The sequence below is a fragment of the Typha latifolia genome, chromosome 15 (genome assembly GCF_019914945.1).
Source record: "Typha latifolia isolate L0001 chromosome 15, TyphaL0001v2, whole genome shotgun sequence".
NCBI classification, from domain to species: Eukaryota; Viridiplantae; Streptophyta; class Magnoliopsida; order Poales; family Typhaceae; genus Typha; species Typha latifolia.
In genome coordinates, this window is record NC_133100.1 from 307192 (window position 1) to 327403 (window position 20212).

The window sequence follows — 20212 nt, forward strand, 5'->3', positions numbered from 1 at the left end:
TTATTTCTGTGATTATGACATTGTAAGTCTAAGATTGGTATGCCAACTCTAAATTGAAACCATAAAGCTAGCCACCTACCTTCTAAGTGAGAATTTTCAGTTATAGTTGGACTTTTAGTGTTACAATTTGTCTCTTCTTAGTTGGTTCTCAAAGATGATTTAAGCAGTGGCAACTTTTCCCACCAAATTTGCAACCCCCTCTCCTCCTAATTATATAACCTTCACACTCTCTGTTACGATGATCATAATCACAATAATGGCCTCTTTAAGCATTTTATACATCATTCCTCTCTCAATATCATTGCTCCTCTTGGCTACGTTCAACTTGGCTGAATCAAAAACTTGCTTCATAAATGCTATATATAGTTTCGGTGACTCCATCGCTGACACCGGCAATCTTCTCCGGGAAGGTCCGATAGGGTTCTTCTCCGGTATCGGAAATTTTCCCTATGGAGAGACCTACAAGAAATCCACAGGCCGCTGCTCTGATGGTCTTCTGATGATAGACTTCTTTGGTATGCTTAATTTCTTTCTTCTCATTATTATCCGAGTATTCTATCATTATTCAGATGCATGCTTATGTTTACATGTCTAATGATTTTTTTTTCTTAATCTCTCATCTCAGCTTCGGCACTGAATATATCATTCATCAACCCTTACTTGGATGACAGTGCCGACTTCAATAATGGCGTGAATTTTGCAGTAGCAGGAGCCACAGCACTTGATAAATCCTTCTTCCTTGAGAAGGGGATTTATATGCCATTAACGAGTCCTCTAAATGTTCAACTTGGATGGTTTAAAGAACATCTCAACTCCACTTGCTCCTCACAACCAGGTATTTCTTTTCTTTTCTTTTCTTTTCTTTTTCCCCAAGAAGATTTGAATTGAGTACTTTACTCCTCAACTTCAAATGAACTCTAAAAACTTATAGATAATTGTGCTAAAAATCTCGGACAAACATTGTTCTTGGTGGGAGAAATCGGAGGAAACGATTACAACTATGCTTTCTTGCAAGGAAGATCCATGGACGAAGTCAAGAGCTATGTGCCACAGGTTGTGCAATCCATAATAGATGCTTCTAAGGTACCTCCTATATATTTTCTTTCGTATACTCTCAACTTAAGCACTTTAACATCTTTGTAATCGAAACAAAATTGCAACCGTTATCGCCCACAGAAATACATGAGGTCTTATTCCAACAAATATAGACATGGGTCTGTAAACAAGAGATGATACCAAGCAAAGTAGTCAATTTCTTTTTCATTTTTGTGGTAATTAATTACATTTTTTTAATCTATATTTCAGGAAGTGATTAGGTTAGGAGGGGTTCAACTAGTTGTTCCAGGAAATCTCCCAGTTGGATGCTCACCAAGCTATCTCACAGAATTCTCCTCCTCAGAACCTGAAGCTTTTGATGAGAGGAATTGCCTCAAGACTTACAACTCCTTCTCTGTATACCACAACACACAACTTCAAGCAGCACTAGATGATCTCAGGGATGCCTACCCTGATGTTACCATCATGTATGCTGACTATTACCAAGCCTTTTTGCATCTCCTTGATGAGGCCTCAGATCTAGGTAAGATCCTACCATGAATATATTTCCATCTATTTTTGAGTATTTTCCTCTCGATATATCATATATGAGCTCAGTTTCCGTCCAGATTAGGGCGTTTTTATAATTTAATTACATGTAGTTTTTTTAATTTAGTATATAAACCTGAATGTATATATCTTCCATAGCCAATACATATTTAATTATATTGGAGTGTACATAATTTATTTATGCAATGCACGCTAGAGTCTATTATTATAAATTTTAAAATTAAATATAATTAAATTGGAAAAACCTACATTTGCAGGTTATAATTACACATGAATAGAATCTCATAAGCATATAAGTTATCCGATTGGCAAATGTGTGCCATCAGTATGTTATTTTTCTATTTTTTCTTCCACTTACTATTAATAGATATTCGAATACTATATTTTTTTTGCTTAAACTTAGGTTTTTTTTTTGGTATATTAACTATCTATGTTGATATATTTTCAAATTGGCTCCAAATTTAGGTATTTATTTGCAAATTTAGGTATTTATAAATCGCAAATAACATGTGAAAATGTTAGAAAAAATTTAAAAAAAAAACATGTGAAAAGGTATGAAGTTAAATGCAAATTCCCTAAAAAGAATGAGTATAATTCTCTTCTTCCAAGATTAATTGCTACCATAGAATTGGGTTTCAAAATTAAAACAATTCCATTGGCCAGGTTTCAAACAGGATTCTCTACTCAAAGCTTGCTGTGGAGCTGGTGGTGAGTATAATTTTGACATCAGCTTGAATTGTGGATCACCAGGCACCAACATATGCTCTGATCCAACCCAATACATAAGCTGGGATGGCATTCATCTCACTCAAAAGGCATACAAGATCATGGCTGAATCATTGATCATGGAGGGATTTGCTTACCCTAATAACAGAGTCCAGGAGATGTGGGAGTGTTAAAATGCCAAGTATTATGTGATTGTTGCAATATACTACCTTATCTTAGATCATTTTTGTTTTGTTTCTACTCAAATACTTATACTAAGTTTTAAAACTTTTAAAAAATAAAAAAAAATCCTTCAAATACTACATTAGCAGAAGCCTCATGCATTGGGATGTCTATTTTATGTCTTTTTCTTTTTGTTAAGATAAATGACTTTTGAATCCAAATTCATATGAGAAAACTAACAAGGGAGGGAGAGAGAGAGAGAGAGAGAGAGAGAGAGAGAGAGAGAGAGAGAGAGAGAGAGAGAGAGAGAGAGAGAGAGAGAAAGAGATAATCAACCAAGTAATGGAGATGTGAACCAAAAAAACTACAGTTTTGTGGGTATTGTGAGGAAGAAACCCTCTTCTGAAGGAACCAAACACTCCATCATGGAATGGATAGTGGTCTGGATGGGAAAAAGGGAGATATATTATTTTTTTTTCTTCTTTCTTTTTGTGGGCAAACCAATGATGTAAGAAAGTAATAGAAAGAGCAAAAATGTGATCATTCCAAAGTTCAAACTCAAAAACAAAATGAAGCCCTCTTTCTAAATTTTGGAGGCACTTTGCCTGATGTTCCTTCCCAAAAGTTCAAACTTCAAGTAAAATTTTTTTTTAAAAAAGAAGGAAACACTCATATCCACACTCCTCGTTTTCACCATAGCAAACACCAACATTCCCATGAAAAGAATACAAACTCATGTTTCAAATAGTTTTAACTATATGTCAGCAAATATTATTATTGTACATATGTGTGTCATATTACTATGTACTTAAAAAACTATATACAGTCCCAGAGAAGCATATGGATAATAGATAAAACGAATTGGGACATGCATGAGGATGAGGTCCCTTAATTTTGCATGCCACTGCCTCCCAAATATTCCATTCCCTTTTCCTTCCTCTCTTTCCATGCTTCTAACTCCACCATCATCACTCTCCATCATGGCCAAGCCAAAAAGGCCTTTTATATACCCCTTTTATGGGGGTGCACTCCTCTATATATATCACTTTATAGAGAATGAGAGAGAGAAAGAGAAAAAAAAGAAAGAGCCATCTTTTAGAAAAAAAAAAAGGTCTAGGAATTGCATAGTGTTTTCATGTTCTCTTCTTACACATGCTTTCTCCTCTCTTTTTTTTCTCATCAATATTGTTGCACTATTAAAAATTCAGACTACACCGACAGGTAAAAAATGTCACTATTGGTCAACAACGTTATTTAACCAAAAGCCACTTAAAGTAATACCGGTGTTAGTTAACGCCTGCATTTGCATTTTATTTAGTAGCATAGAACTTTCTATGTGCGGACGAATAATCCAATGCTTATTGCCACTTAAACTTAAACTGTAAGATAATGATGACTCATAATACCACAATATTAAGAGTTAAGAATTGAACTATTAGGCAGCAGGCTAATAATATATTCCATAATTTTAATATTAATTAATTCTTAAATGTGCCAACTAGAGTTAGTTTAAGTCTTAAATAATATCACTCAAAAGGTGTATTCCTGTAAGTAGTACCATTAATTATTTAATTAAGGGTAACCATTAACCATAAAAGAAATACTAATCTCTAGTCTTTCAGAGTTCTAAAACCATGGGCACCCAGGGAGGGGACCCGGAAAGGTGACCGAGGCCAGTGCCACCACAAATGCCGCGACCCTCTCGTGGGCTCCGCTTTTGGTACGACCCACGAGTATATTCCCGGCAGGCGCCGGGCCCACCGGATTCCACGCCCCTCTGGGCAACGCGTGCATTGGTGGGCCTCCAAGCGGGCCCACTCGAGGGAGGGCCCACTTTAAAATTCTATGGAAATTATGGGTGTTACCAGAATTGTACAATTTTGTCACGGCCATCCATCATTAACTCTTCCACTAATTTGGCTATAATGTATGTAAAGTTATCTAATGGCGGTTCGCTTTGAGGTTCGTGCTAACTATATTTTTAATAAGATACTTTTCCACCCTAATGCTATGTTAACCCCCTTATGCCTCTCTCTCTCTCTCTCTCTCTCTCTCTCTCTCTCTCTCTCTCTCTCTATTTATATATATAATATGATCTATGTGATTCATATATAACCATCATTCCTACACGTAGAGTTTGTGTTTATTCATTAATTGAATAAATTATGAAAAAAAACTAGATAGATTTATCGTATTACAAAATGATTAAATTTAAATTTAGATAAGATTAATACAAATTAAATGTTATTATTAAAGCGATGGTGAGATCTACAGTGCCACCTGTTAAAAGTAGACCTCTTTGAATAATAATAATAAACTTGGGAGATGAATTATTTAGGTAAATAATTCTGTGAGGAGGTCTCGTTTGGTCAGCAACATTTATAAATATATATATATATATATGACTTTAGAGTTGATCCAACCAAAGTTGGTGTACTATGTCTTGTGAGAAATAGTCAAATTAGAGGTAGACCAGACCTGAATAAAGACATCATTCTCATGTGAGGGTGGTGTCAGAAATGAGAAGGAAAAAAGAAAGAAAGAAAGAAGGAAAGAATGAAAGGAAATAAAATAGAATATATTAGTTGTACTACTACTACTACTACCTTGATCACTATAAGAACTATACACTTGCATATACTCTAAGCATGCTGGTTAATTTGAGTGCAAATATATGCACAAAAATAACCCACTAGATATTTTGGTACAGCTTTTGGTCCACAAGATCTTCTATGATAAATCATAGACTTCATAAGGGAGATTACTATCACACATCTTATCATGTCTTCCTTCTTTTTATCATGAGTAGTATTAGTCACTACAATTTTTTTTTTTGGGTGGAGTGGTGGCAAACAAAGGAGCTGAACAAAGTATATATTGTCAAGGTGGGAAACCACATGCATGCTGACAAAAACTTGTATGGAGAAAGAAAGGAATGAGACTTTTGCAAAAGTACTTAGTAGATCAAAAGTTGATGCTATACTTTTGTTAGGAATTTAGACCAAATACCACACCAGATGTTGGTGTTCAACCTTATCATAGTGGGTCCATTCATCATTCAAACATATCCTCATTTAAGATTCTCTCTCTATCTCTCTCAGATCTATAAGTGTGTGTGTTTGTGTGTTTAGTGTGTCAGCTTCTTTTTGAGTAGATGGTAGTTCGTATGATATCTAGTAGATTAAACCAAAGATTAAGATGAAGAAGATGAGAGGTTTAAACATCTGGGGTCGTCTGTACGTATGCTTGCATGCAAGCATGCACGTGTTAAACGTAGGCAGGGAGGGAGTACTCAAGATGGCTGTAACATTTGCTGTAGGGTTATTGCAATTAGTAACAGATTGCTTGTATGCAATAGTTAGCTTGCTTGCAGGAAAGTATCTCTCTGGATGCATATCTTTTGGTGCTCATGAGCAATGATGCTTCCTATATATCTATCATCTCTTCTCTTCTGTAGCTCCAAACAACATCAAAGAGAGAAAGAGAATACATATATAATATAATTAAATATATACATATATAAAGTTGAATCCTTTTCAATTCCCAAGGTGTTTTAGGCCTTCTCTGGTGGTTTTGATACGACTGTGTATGAAGTGAGAGAGAAGTTAATTAATGACAATCTGGGAACAAGAACAAACATGTCATGTCCCATCAATGGTCAGTAATATGAGCAGACAAGCACCAATTGCTGTCTTTCTCTCTCCCTCTCTCTCTCAAAAGAGAGTCAATCACTAAATTGTGTGAGTAGTACAAACAAAAAGGAAAAAAAGAAAAGAAAAAGAAAGTGGACCAAAATTATATATATATATATATAATAAAATAAAATGTAGTTTAGGGTTTGTGAGTACTGAGTAAGACACCACATGCTTGGTGATCACAATGTGTGGTCCAAAATTTTAAGGACATTGAAATGAGATAGAGAAAGAGAGGAAAAGGGAAAAGGAAATTTGGGCTCTCTCTCTCTCTCTGTGTGAAAGAGATAAGAGTATGGGCAGGCATATTAGAATCTCCCATGAAGTGGGTAAGCAGTTCAAGTCATCATGTCTCACTCTATCTCACAACATAGGTGATAGGGATCAAAGGGGAAGGGGGAGGCATTCATTTCAGTGTACTGTTTATGGAAGTTACAGAAGAACTGAAACAAATGAACTCTCTTTCTCTCTCTCTTTCTCTAACAAGTCTTCTCAACCTTTAGCATAACACCATTCTGCAGTCCACCAATTTAGAAGCTATATGCCTAATGGCATTTACTTAGCCCATATCTTGGGTTGACACATGTTACTTGTCTCTGAATTTTAATGATTATATCTTGTACTTTTTCATACATTATTATACTAGAAAGCGTGCATTAGCATTTACCCCTCTCTTGAATATTCCAATCAAAATTGATTACATATCTGATAAAATATATAGAAGTCAACCAGTTTATTCCCCTCACCTAATAAATGAGAGTGGGCATAGGGATAACATTCAAGAGAGGAGAGATCATTACTGCATGTACTTGGTATCATACTTCAAGGGGGGAGTATGCAGGGAGTTTAATGCCCTAAATCATAATCGATCAATAGTATTGGTTGTGGTTTTTAAAAGTTTCAAGACATCTCATGAATATATAAATGTATATGAACACATGCCTCTGTACGTATATGTACGTATACACAAATACATGACTATGAATATATATGCATGTCACTTATAAATTAAAGATGTAAATCCTAATTAAGCTCTGATTTCTTATGATGGTGGCAAACCTTCTATTAGCATAAGTCTTCTGTTAGTCTATAAATAATCTAACAAACTTTTGGTCCAAGAAGTTGAGTTTATTATCAATAAAGTTTCAAGATATCTTCTCAAAAATTTCAACTTCTGTCTTCATAAAAGGCTACCTTCCCTGCATTACCTTCACAACAAAATGACCAAAATATTAACTTTATTAATGAGTTACACACACACACACTCTCTCTCTCTCTCTCTCTGTTAATAATAAAAGTTAAAGTCCTTGTAATATTGATGATAAAATTAATAAACCTGACACGACTTCCTTCCTAACACGCACACACCAACTCATGCATGCATTTATACTTGCAATGCTGACATCTCATTCAGTAGTAGTCCACATGCATGCATACATACAACTCTCTTCTCTCTCTCTCTCTCTCTCTCTCTCTCTCTTCTCTCTCTCTCTCTCTCTCTCTCTCACTCTCTATCTCTTGGTCTTTAATTCCTTCCTTCCTATGGGTTATGGGTATGTTCGGATGATCAGGAGGGTCATGATGGTACGATGACGACTGGATGCATAACATTTAATCATGCATGCATCCTAAGTATATACATAAAGGCATGGATACACGCATGCATCCATATATGCATGTGAAAGAGAAGTTCCTGACGTGAGCCGGGGGGGGGGACATCTCTCCACTTTGCATGCATGGTTGTCATGCCCATCCCCATTTAAAGCCCTAACATGGAATGCTTCCCTCATGGTACAGAACTTTATTATTTCTTCCAATATTATTTTCTCTCATGCATGCATGTCTTCGATCCATTTCTATCCTGCTACACTGCCAATGGGATATAATTCAGTTGATTAAAGAAGCTCATATTATATTAAGGGCTCTGTAATTCTAATCTTTAGAAAAACTTACTATAATGGCTATGCACATAGATGAGTATGTTTAATAATTTACGACTTCCAAATAAACTCAAACTTACCTTTGTAACATTAATAAGTAGATCATCTCACATTAACCAAACTAATCGCATGGTTAATTGAGCCAACTAATAGCCAATCTAAGACCATGACTGCTATTAATCATTTGAGTTTATATTGCTATCTTTTCAGAATTGACATTTTGAGTCTCCCATCTTGGATTTTATTTCTAAAAACGTGGTAAGTATAAATTATGAGGAGCAAAATGATATTAATTAACGAAATAATATTTCAATAAAATTTCTAATACCACATTCTCTTATCTGTCTAAAGGAAGTTCCTTCAATATATATATATATATATGAGAAGCCATTAATTAATTCCTTTCTCAAATTATGTAATAAGAGTTGGGTGTGGTGATGTATGCATAGCCAAAGAATGACTTAAGCTTGGAACGAAAGCATATATGTATATATATATATATATATATATATATATATATATATATATATATATATATATATATATATATAATGGTGATAGATAGGGGAAGTTGATGGTGATATTATCTTTTCAACCAAAAAGTGCTCATTAGAGAGATTCTCCGGAGATTTTGAAGAAATTATTCCTCCAAATTTTATTTATTTAAATTTAATACTAACATAAATCTATTTTACTAGCTCGATAGTATTTTACTTATAAGATGAACCACTAGCTAAAATGTTCAATATATTTTTTTTTATCAAATAAAGCGATAAAATGTTAATAAATCGAAGACTTAATTTATAAGAAAGACAGTAAATTAATCAGCGGTTTATCTTATTTAAGTAAATTTACTGATGATCTTATAACATCCATAAATATAAAAATACTAAGATATGGTATATATCGGTCAATGAATTAAAGTTAGAGGAGTAGCAATCGTTGGTGGTATGAGTTGTATTATGGCAACTTACTTTCACATCTCCTTATCAAGGCCCCAAATTGTCATTAAACATTTAATGTCTCATGCTAACATCACTATAACGTTGGCTCAATATTTAATACATACAATCCATGGATTTCATAGGGCTTTTATCACGTAAAATATTTCTTATTTAAATTTAAGTACATACGGATAATGAAAGACATGCATATATTATATATATATATATATATATATATATATGTATAGTGAAAAGGAATTGTTTCAAAAGCTTCATTGTAGCAATTTTTTTTTTTCATTTTCCCCCCTATTGAGTAGAGAAATTGCAGTCAATGAAGCAACAGTGTGTGTGGTAGGTAATGGGTGCTGAAATTTTTGTTCGAAAGCACAAGGTAACAAATTTAATAGTTTTTTTTTTTTTTGGTAAAATAAAAAAAAAGATTTTGTAATAAATGAAATAAAAGGACAGGTCCGTAAATATCCCAAACTCTCATGGGCCTCCTCGTAATCCGGGTCCACTCGCAAGCGGCAATCACATCACGACAACTATTCTTTCCGGACCCCATGACTCCCACGTAGATGATATTAATTTTATTTTCCCTATTCTATCCTTTTTGTCTTTTAAACCCCTCGAAAGATGCCGATTTATGAATCAACCCAGCGATTGTCAAAAGTCAGAGGGGGCTTTTTGCATGTCGCAAAAAAAAAAAAAAATCAACTCCTTTGTTCATTTTGACTAAAATGCCCTTGTTACTTTCTCTTTCTTTCTTATATTAAGTAGAAATCATGTTAAGGGTATTTTAGTCAACGTAGCAAAAAAATAGAATTTTCTATTTCAGACCCTACCATATGTACTTATTGCAATTACACCATATTTTATAATGGTTCTATAAAATAACGGAAAAAACACCCAATTGCTTACCCCTATATAACCACCCTCGTACTTACGATCGGAAAAAAAATATATATAGCAGAAGAAAAGGACACGATGGTATGCAAAAACTTTCTAAGATCTAATAAAATTATAAAAAGAAGTAAGGATATTAAAAAATAGTAAGGAGAGAGTGAAATTAAATAAATAAAAAATGTTAAGGGTGCGAAAAAGGAAAAAAATAAGTAAACCCCGATGAAAACCATATATCAGAAAAATAGAGGTGGTAATATGCAAAAGCCCAGAATAAGGACCAAGAAACAAGAAAGGAAATGGAAATATAAACAACCATCCTTCTCTCTCTCTCTCCTATTTGATCTCCATAAGCTTCCAAGCAATAGGAATTAATGGAAAAAAGCGATCTCAAACTCTTCTCTCTCTCTCTCTCTCTCTCTCTCTCTCTCTCTCTCATAGTCCACCTGTGTCTACGAAGCGGTAATCTCACCTCCTCCTCCTCCTATTAACTATTAACCATTAACCATCTCCTCCCCCATGAAACCCTCCTCCTCCTTCTTCCACTTAGGTTCTTTGATCATCGAAGAATAGAGAGAGAGAGAGAGAGAGAGAGGATCGAACGGGGGAGAGGGACCATGGTATGAGACGATGGTCCCGGCCCGCAACCTCCTCCGGCGACACTACGACTCCTATGGAGCCTCCTTCTTCGACGACAGCCACCACCTCCTTCTCTCCTCAACTCCTCCTACTTCTCTTCTAATCCACAAGGCCATGGCCCAGGAGCCCTCTCCTCCTCCTACGCCGAACCAAGAACAAGCACGAGAAGAAGCCAAGGAGCAAGACGAAGAAGACGCGGGAACCAGCACCAGCGGCGGGGCCAACTCTAAAGCATGGCTCCAGTTGGGCCTCGGCCCATCAACGTCGTCGTCGAGGGGGGAGGGCGGCGGCCCCACCGAGCTCGACCTCTTCCCGAGGGCCTCTCCCCCCGGCGCCGCCGGCCCTCCTCCTCCGCCGGCGCAGTGGGCTGGCTTTCGGTTTATCAGCCCGAGCACCCAGGCCACGGCTAGCGGCAGCTCGTCGGCGCCGCCGGAGTTTTTGTCGGCGGGGGCGGGGGGAGGAGGGATGAGGGTGATGCTGCCGCCGCCGCGGCCGCAGGCCGGCATTTGGTTCGTGCTTCAGGCTGCACGAAACCAGTGAGTTTATAATTAATTAATAAATATATGATCAAAACTACTACTAAATGTGAGTATTTTTATTCCTTCTTCATTAAATTAATTTGTTATAATATTTTGTGTGCAGAAGAAAAGAGCCATTCTTGCCTCAGATAACCAAGAGCTACCTGAGGATCAAGTACATTGCCTTAGTATAATTCTTCTTAAATACATTTTCCATTGTACTAACTATCTTTATCTAAGAATTTTTTTTCGTTCATATATAGGGATGGAAGGATGAAAGTTAGGTTATTGATCAAGTACTTGGTTAATAAGCTTGGACTTGAGCATGAAACAGAGGTACATATCTTCATGTTATGCTTCAATCTATGTTTGCTTTTGAATGTATATCTATTTCATTATAGTAGAACTATTTTGTTTTTGTATGATTGAAAGGAATTTGGGAGCTAGAATGTGTACTCTTAGGAGTCTAGCTTTTGTATTAACTTGTTGTAGGTGGGATGTGAATGTCTGAGTGGCACATCATTGCTCAGCGTGATGTATGCCCCTTGAGATTGTCATTAAGCATGCATTTTGGGGTTGGGTAGATGGTTAGTTATCACTGGTGATGTGGGTTATATAAATATATATTATATATATATTAAGGTACATAGAGGTATATATAAATATAGATGTATATAAGTATGCTCATAATGTGAGTTGAGGGATGGAAAAACCCTAGGGCTCATGACCCATCATGGAATGATGGAAAAGTAACTTTTCCATCCTAGGCTTGACATGCCATGGATTGAAGAGAAGAAGTAAAGGCATGCATTTGATATAAAACTTTGGCATGCTATAGGCTGCTAGGTATGTGTGTATATATATTTTGCCATAAAATATTATGTGACACTAGGAAAGGTTTGATAAAAGTTATGTTATTAGGGACATCACTGTCCTTTCTTTGTTCCAAGTTGGGTGCGTGTGATAAACTCCAAAAGCCATTACTTACCTACCTTCACTGAAAGTTATGCACCATCCTAAGCATGAAACCACTCGAAGGTTGGAGTTGCAAAGAGAGTCTCTCTCTCTCTCTCTCTCTCTCCCCATCACTGCTAGAGAGATCTCATCATAATGACTACTAGATTGTGCTCCATTATAAACTCAGTGGACCTATATATATAGGTACAAAAATGTACCATATATGTAAGGAAGCCATCTTTTGTTGAAGAATAAAAACTATTCCTCTTAAGAAAATATTGAGTCAATATGTTAGATAAAAAGAAACTATTTTGAGAGGCTATAGTTTGCATGCATCTTGTTATCTTCAAACTTTGGATTTGTTGGCGACTTAGGCATATACTATTACTTTTTATTTATCGTATCACATAAGATTAAAGCTCGTTAAACTAAATACAATGTTAGAACAAGTTCTCATTGATCATCTTCCAACAAGTTGCTATATAATTTGACCTAGATTTGATAAGTTAGTCCATGATATATCCTTTTTCAAAATAAGTTGCTTATTGTTGATACGCCCCTTTTCGTTAATTACTACTAAGCATTATTCTTGTATGTCAATTCTTCATCTAAACATAATCCTAGGTAAACTAATAGGACTCCAAGAAATTTGTCTCAACCATCATTGTTAAGATTAATATTTATCTTAGTTTCATTATTCCTATTCACCATTGGAGTACACATATAGTAACTTGTATCCTATCTTTTGTAATAACAACACCCATCGAACATTAGCTACACTTCCTTTTGTGAATATATATTTTCTTAACTACACGAAATATTGGTCTTATAACTGTCGTGCATAAACTGTTACCATAGTAGGAGGCTATATAGATTAGAAAAGAAACTGTAAGTATCCTAATATTCTACACTCTGATGGATAATTTTGCTCAATTTTTTTGGTACACCCAAATATCTTATTACATATGAATTCTAATTCTTTTCAGTACCATAATTTTAATTTAGGAGTTACTTTCATTCTAGCCTCATCTAGGATAATGACATTCTTGATTTCGTTCAAAATGGTTCTTAAAAGATCAAGAAAATAAAGTTTCGGACGGTTTATGTCTTCATATATTTCGTCTGTCGCATGTCATTCTACACCTTTCGGTATCTGCTATACTTTAGAAGCAGGCTCTAAATATTTATACTTTCACTATTTCAATTACTAAGTTTATAGTGCAACTCAAATTATTATAGCAATTTAGTTTGATAGGATTAAAAAGATGCTAGATATAAATGACCATGTAATCCTCACTACCCTTTTGTTAAAGGAAAACAAACATGTCATACTATAACAATTATTATTAACTTGTCGAACTCTCTTGATGCTTTTCTCGAATTATTGAACCACCCACATGGTAGTTATCCAATGCATATGATTTAATTAATAAGAACCACATTGGTTCTTAATTTGCATTAGCTTATCATATATATATATATATATATATATATATGCTTTCTTCCCTATAACTATGCTCATCTTGATGAACATGCAGTTTAGTATATAGAAGGTTTTATTTTATCCACTCGACTTAGTGAGTCTTCTTTCATGGCTACTTCTTTCTGAGTAATTATATCCACACCTACAACATTCACTTCTATTTAAATAGACTGAGCATATATATAAATTCATGCCATCATTACTTCATCCTTTACAATATTCATGTCATAGTATTACATCACTTATATATTACAAGGTCAACTCTATGCCCTCAATTTAAATACGCATCTATGTGACATGTTGCATGGGAAGGAGAGGGAGTTGAATAGCAGAAACCATATAGATTAATTACTCTCTCTATACATATATATGTAAGTTTTGACAACTCTAGTCAAAACCTTGCCTGCACGTATGTGATCATGGTTAACGTTAAATTACGATAAAAATTTCCTACTGATCAAAGCTTAAATGACCAAAGATTCCATCCTATTTAGTACAGCATAGGATGATGATATCTCCACTTATTTAGTTCTCGGTGCTTAATTAATGACCACCTAGTAATATATTCTAGAATCAGTTAGCTAGCAAGAATTTTATTATAAGCTTTCCAAATACTGATGATGAAAGCTACATGTTGGAGAATTGCAGCATCTCTTCAAGTGGATTATCATCATAATCATCATAGTTTGATAATTCTATACGTGGATTAATAGATAAATTAAGCTTGCAAACTCTATACAAACATGCTTGACTTTGATTATACATATATGCACCGTATAAGTGGTGGCCAAATATATAAATTAATGAAAGATATACTCTATCACCTTAGCAAAATTTTGCATGGACCGACGAGGCGCTCCGGTTCACCGTCGTCATGCTCTCGTCTGCCTTTACCTCATCCTTCTACTCTTGAAAGCAATTAAACTAGGGCCCTACACTCCAATCCTTGTTTGAAACCTATGTTTTGTGGTCTGAGGGCACATCAAGGGGGTCAAGTGGTGCACTTTTTGTGGGAATTTTTAAGGCCCATCATCAAATCTTAGGTCCACAAGAGAATAGGAATCTTAGAAGGTTGGTGTTTGGGGGGTGGGGGGACCTAAAATCAGTAAGCTAGAAGCACATTCCTTCTATATAAGGAAACAACAAAATAGTTCTACCCATGCTTAACAATGAAAGAGGAAGCAAAGAATAGACAAATCAAAGGACTGCATCGCCTCGTCTAACCTAGAGCTCAGAAGAGCAGTAGCCTGATTGATAGAGATACTCCATCTTCTACAATAAAAATAAAGAAATATTTGCATGCATGGGAGTACCTGGATATATAACAAGCTTGAAGAGAGACCTCAAAAAGTATTTGTTTGAAGGATTTGTGGGGATAAAGAATTGAGAGAGAATATTGACTTGTTTTGGCTTTTACGATAAGTGGGCGAAGTGGGTGGTTGTAATGTGTGTGTGTGTGTGTGTGTGTGTAAAGAGTCACAGCAACGTGAAAGGAGACGTGCATGAGATTGTGTCGTCGAGTGTTCTACGTTAGGTGGGGAAAGGGAAATTAAACTTTTTTTTTAAAAAAAAAAGGGATCAAATCAAATAAGAAATGTTAGGTGGAAGGTGTGTCACCGTGGAATAATTTCCATACTAGTTTAGCTGTGATCATATTCTAATACTTGCATAAGATGACGTTATTATGGTGTTTAGTTGTAAACCGGTATAGTTATTATGGTGTTTAGTTGTAAACCGGTATAGTAAAATAGAATGATTCGAATGACGGTGATGTCTTTTTAATGGTAAAAATAGTAATTAATAAAAACAAATATTAGATGGAAGAGGAGACTAATTATACTAGATTAAGTGGTAATAAGTTATTTCTAATTCATAAATAAATGTTATACATATACGTTTTAACTTTGGTATATGAGAGGGGTCTTTTATTTTTTTTCTCTACATGAGGGTAGAAAAAGAAGTCTTGCAAAGAAACCAAAAGAAGAAGAAAAAATAAATGATAATTACCTCATAATAAGATATCACTAAAAATGGGTGGAAATTTATTTGCCTAAATAGATTTGGATAATTGTTGGGCAGCTTTAGGTATCATAGAAAGTTTAACATTATGCAATTTATTACTACATATAGAAACTATATGAACACATTATTATTATTATTATTATTATTATTATTAGCTTAGGGTTTAATAAGGTCTTTTGGGGGTATAGAGTTTTTGTTTTTATTTTTAATTTTAGGGCCTATTTCCAATGGTATAGGAATTGAAGGGGAATCTCTTTAATTTGCCTTTAGAGTAAAGAAAAGGTAAGGGTAAAGTAGAAGTCAGTTTGTGACCACAATGCATCCATTCATTAAAAGTAGCAATCATTTGATTAATTTAACAAGTAGAAAAAAAAAATTATCACATCTATAAAACTATAGGGTATTCAATGATGCATTAAATTAGTCAATTTGATCCTCAATAGAGAAGAAGAGCATCTCAGTTTCTTCTTCTTCTTCTTTAAATTAGCTCACATTTGAATGTGGACAAAGAGAAGAACAAAATGTGAACCCTAGAAATTAGAGGATAAAACATCAGTATCAGCATATAAAGAATCCCTTTCATAGAGACAACATCCTTGTCAAAACAAAACCCAAAAAAAAAAAAAAAAAAAAAAAAAAAAAAACTAAGTTTTAAGACCCCAAACCTAACAATGTTGCTCAGTGAATCTTCATATCATGATATTCTTGTATATTGCAATGAGAATTTGATACAAAATTATCAAACCTAAAGTTTGCAATTGTACAATTCATCAGGTAGAGGTTACATGTAGAGGACAGAGGCTTCTTCCATTCTTGACAATACAACATGTTCGCGATAACATTTGGCGTTCGACGGAGGCCATGTCTTCATCGTCGATCACAGACCCACCGACGGCAGATCATGTGATGACATTGCAATACAATAGAAGCTCGTAGAATTCTACTACACCTACGGTGTAAAACTATTCACTCTGCTAATTTCTTTCTCATCCAATTCATTGAGAAAGGAGCTTGGAAGTACAAAAAAGCAACAAATGAACTGTATTTCCAAGCCATCTTGGCTTGATATTTGTTTACCTCCTCTAACTTACTAATTCCAATTTCAGATGTTTATTTTGTTCCTCAAATTTGTCATGCATTTGATGAGCCATCAAACTAATCATTCATTAAAGTGAAGCAACCTAGATGCTTGTAAAAAGAAATGTTGGCCATAAACTGCTCAAATCAACTGAATAGAAATCCGGATAAGCTTAATACTAGTACTAATTAGCAACACCCAATGAAACCCAACTCATTATGCAATTTTTAATTATTCATCAGCTAGAGTTCCAACAAAAATGAAATAGCTTAAAACTAACTTACAGTAAGAAAATTGGCACACTGTGGGAATTAATCTTGAAATGGTGCCTGAATAGAGAAAAATAGCAGGATAAAATAAAAGAGGAAAGAAATGATGAACTTGATGTATAGTTCGATACAGCACATACTCTGGTATATGGCAGTAGGAAGTCAGCATCATTGAGAGAAACGAAGAGAAAAAAGTGAGGGCGAAGTCAAGATCCAGACAGAGAAGTATGTAAAGCATAACCACATATACTTTCTTAGAAAGTGATAGAGAACCAAAGTACATAATGTCTGAACAGAAAACAGGAACTTTGTATGCCTGAACCACATTTATAGAGATGCAACTAGGAAATTAAGTTGATTGAAGACTAGCAGAAATGGCAGCCATTTGAAAACCCAATAATTTGGAATCTGAAACTTTTGCTCTAGAATCCAGAATCCTAGAAATAGTCTGGAATAATAAAGCAAACTGAGGAAACTTAAGTTCCATTAAACATGGCAACGAGAATGCCAGAACAGCAAGATCAGTGCTTATTAGGGCTATTTACAAAATGGAGAATAAACAGGTCTTGCAGCCGAGAAGAATAAAAAATGTCTCATCTCTGCTCAGAGGATGAGTAATGCCATGATATCCAATGTACCACCACTGGGCTCTAACCAGGCTGCAAGAGAGATCATGATCCTAACAAAATGCATCAAAATAGCTTCCAGAAGCAATAGAAGAGGATATCACAAAGTTTTTTCAGTACAAATACAGCCAGTTGGATATACAAGTAGGGCCAGGAAAGAAGCAAGAACTTACAATAGACAACCCAAAACAGTTGAACTGATAACAGGAAGATGTCAAGATAAGTTGAAATAGTAGACAGCACATTCCAACAAACTAAAAAATGTCCGCTACATAATACCGCCAATAGAAAGTGAAAACAAGACAACTGGTAGTGGTTGATTGCTTTACTTCTAGAAGAACAATGGCCACTGGATTACACAAATGAGCTAAAAGATTTACTAATATTTGCTCAAACCCCATAGTCTATGAGGCCACAAAACATATAAAAGAAAGCGGCAATTGCTAGCTTCGTACCTAGTTTCCTGACACTAAATGATGTTTCCAAGAATCTATTGACTACAAAAATGTGCCAAGCAGTTTGAAGACTTTGTATTGAATAGAAACACTACGCAATCCATCAACTATCCATCTTGTGTCCATCCTGAGAGAATAAATCCTAAATTGATTTAAAAGATATTACAACTATACAGAATAGAGCCACAAGCCATAGTCAAACAAGAAACAAGAGATGCAAATATAAAACCCTAAATTTCAATATATTAGTCAACAATGCAATCACAGAGGAAGTTTGGCATGGATGGACTTACCTAAACATTCAGTAATTCCAAGAAATGAGAACATTTGATCAAACCAACAACCATCTCATCCGATTATATGGGGCCATTGTTCACCTCAACCCTAGCATGTTTTAGACAAGGTACCAAAGTATTCAAGCTAAGTGCCTTTCGACATAGCAGTCCACAAAGAAGAAAAGGGCAAAGAGATTAATGCCAATAGGTTAAGCCCAAAGCATGTAGGATAACAAAATGTTACTATGGGCTTTAGAAAAACATTAAAAAAGTATGTTTGAGATCAACCTAAAAGTCTATATAACTATCAAGTAGCATCAAGATTCAAGTATCAAGGCATCAATTAGAAAAGATAAACGATTGCATTATCAAGTTGAAACACAGGAAATTCCATCCACATAAATTCCTGAGAAAAGAAAAAACAACTCAGAGGCTACAAAGACTGCATGTTTTAATTATTCCCATTCATTTCATTCCAAAGTAGCCAGCTCTTTCGAAATTCAAGAAGTTATTTCTCACCATCTTCCTCATTATTCTGACCATATCGGCGGTTGAACTTTGCAATCTGACCTAGACTTTGAGCCATTTGACGCTTTGCTCTGAAATGATATACTTTGCCAACATTATGTATTTTGGTCATCATAACATTCATCAGCCGACCACTTTGTGTCACGTATGAAATCCACTGCACCTGAGGGTGTAGCCCTTTCCTCATCTTTTTCCCTGACTACCACGAATTCATGTACAATCAGAAAAGCCAAGAAATATGATAACAGAGTGTTCGCTTTTACATCCCTAGAACCACCATATAAAGGAGAAAAGAAGAAGAAGAAGAAAGCTAATGAAGTGTGCAATTTACCAAAATCGCATAACTGCCCCTCTCCCTCTTGCTTTAGACAGTATAAGAGACAAATTGTATGATATTATTCTTCAAGGGTGCGTGCTACATTCAGCCATAGTAGAGGGGGTAAAAATTTATGATGCAACAGTTTATTAACTTATAAAATAGGTGTTTTAGAGAAGTTACAAGAACACTAACTTAACTATATATGATTTTAAGCAGAAATTGGTGTACTAGAAGAGCGGCATATAATATATTTTCAAGCCCATATGCAAGAATTTCATCAAGAATAAAATTAAAACAGAATTAGAAGGAAAAGAATTCAGCCACAACATAAAGCGCAAAAAAAAATGATCTTTGGCTCAGATAGCAAGCCCTCACACTTGTAAAATCATAATTTGCATGCAATCAAAATAGTAGAACTTTAGAAACACCAAAAACACCGTGAAAGGCTCGTTCTTTCACACTTTTGGATCTCTCTCTTCGTAACGAAGTGCACAAAAATTGCAACTTTTCGTATTTCCACACATACACTGAGAGAGAGAGAGAGAGAGAGAGAGAGAGAGAGAGAGAGAGAGAGAGAGAGAGAGAGAGAGAGAGAGACCTGTGGCTGTGAGAAGTCTCCGCCTTGTCCACCGACAGATGGAGATCACGCCGTCGTCGATGAGGAGGGCGAGGAGAGAGCGTGGGACGATCTGAGAGAGACGAGAAAGGAGGATTAGGTTTAGTCATGGGTTTTCAAACGGCCCAGATCCGGCCCGGGTTTCTCATCGCAAAACTCGGCCCAATGACGTCGGCAATGTCTTCTTTACCATTGCCGACTTCGTGTAAAGTACCATATGTATCAATTTGCCGAGTTCGACCGTAAAGTCTTTATACTGTAACATATTTATACTTTGCCGACTTCAATGCAATGCATCCTGCGGCCATATCCATATAGACACAAGAGACTTGGTTCTTAGATCAAACAAAGAAAAGTTTAAACAACTCGAGTACTCATTGATAAATTAGACAATTGAATAGCTCATTATTATATGCTCCATTCAACTACTATTCAATTTGTTTCTCTTATCCTTA

General features: G+C 35.3%; 3 protein-coding genes and 1 long non-coding RNA gene across 6 annotated transcripts; 2 read left to right on the plus strand and 2 right to left on the minus strand.

Annotated features, from left to right (window-relative positions):
• Positions 1-161: 161 nt before the first annotated feature.
• On the plus strand, positions 162-2630 carry LOC140802005 (GDSL esterase/lipase At5g03980-like). The gene is made up of 5 exons (XM_073157410.1): positions 162-515; positions 626-835; positions 932-1083; positions 1306-1579; positions 2269-2630. The coding sequence occupies exons 1-5, from the start codon at positions 239-241 to the stop codon at positions 2502-2504; spliced, it is 1149 nt and encodes a 382-aa protein (XP_073013511.1). The 5' UTR covers positions 162-238; the 3' UTR covers positions 2505-2630.
• A 7728-nt stretch (positions 2631-10358) lies between these two features.
• On the plus strand, positions 10359-16718 carry LOC140802258 (uncharacterized). Its single transcript, XM_073157719.1, has 4 exons — positions 10359-11147; positions 11254-11304; positions 11393-11465; positions 16366-16718. Exons 1-4 carry the CDS (start codon positions 10603-10605, stop codon positions 16525-16527), a joined length of 831 nt encoding a protein of 276 aa, XP_073013820.1. The 5' UTR covers positions 10359-10602; the 3' UTR covers positions 16528-16718.
• Positions 16719-17871: 1153 nt separating this feature from the next.
• Positions 17872-18444, minus strand: LOC140802260 (uncharacterized). The gene is made up of 2 exons (XR_012111610.1): positions 18313-18444; positions 17872-18146 (listed from the first exon to the last, which is right to left on the minus strand). It is a non-coding gene; the product is annotated as an uncharacterized lncRNA (long non-coding RNA).
• Positions 18445-18637: 193 nt separating this feature from the next.
• LOC140802259 (uncharacterized) lies at positions 18638-19864 on the minus strand. 3 transcript variants are annotated; one of them, XM_073157723.1, is made up of 3 exons: positions 19740-19799; positions 19154-19237; positions 18638-19021 (listed from the first exon to the last, which is right to left on the minus strand). In XM_073157723.1, the coding sequence occupies exon 3, from the start codon at positions 19007-19009 to the stop codon at positions 18803-18805; it is 207 nt and encodes a 68-aa protein (XP_073013824.1). In that variant the 5' UTR covers positions 19010-19021; positions 19154-19237; positions 19740-19799; the 3' UTR covers positions 18638-18802. The 3 variants fall into 3 exon arrangements, with proteins under 3 accessions (XP_073013824.1, XP_073013823.1, XP_073013822.1); XM_073157722.1 differs by lacking the exon at positions 19154-19237 and having other exon boundaries at positions 19740-19864; XM_073157721.1 differs by lacking the exon at positions 19154-19237 and having other exon boundaries at positions 18638-19017; positions 19740-19858.
• Between the last annotated feature and the right edge of the window lie 348 nt (positions 19865-20212).

Bases quoted from the DNA above. Each gene is read 5' to 3' on its own strand.
- LOC140802258 (XM_073157719.1), top strand. From the start codon at position 10,603: ATGGTCCCGGCCCGCAACCTCCTCCGGCGACACTACGACTCCTATGGA. The intron at 11,148-11,253 runs GTGAGTTTATAA...TTTTGTGTGCAG, and splicing joins CTTCAGGCTGCACGAAACCA to AAGAAAAGAGCCATTCTTGC. The intron at 11,305-11,392 runs GTACATTGCCTT...GTTCATATATAG, and splicing joins AAGAGCTACCTGAGGATCAA to GGATGGAAGGATGAAAGTTA.
- LOC140802005 (XM_073157410.1), top strand. From the start codon at position 239: ATGATCATAATCACAATAATGGCCTCTTTAAGCATTTTATACATCATT. The intron at 1,084-1,305 runs GTACCTCCTATA...TCTATATTTCAG, and splicing joins CCATAATAGATGCTTCTAAG to GAAGTGATTAGGTTAGGAGG. The intron at 1,580-2,268 runs GTAAGATCCTAC...TCCATTGGCCAG, and splicing joins TGATGAGGCCTCAGATCTAG to GTTTCAAACAGGATTCTCTA.
- LOC140802259 (XM_073157722.1), bottom strand. From the start codon at position 19,009: ATGAGGAAAGGGCTACACCCTCAGGTGCAGTGGATTTCATACGTGACA.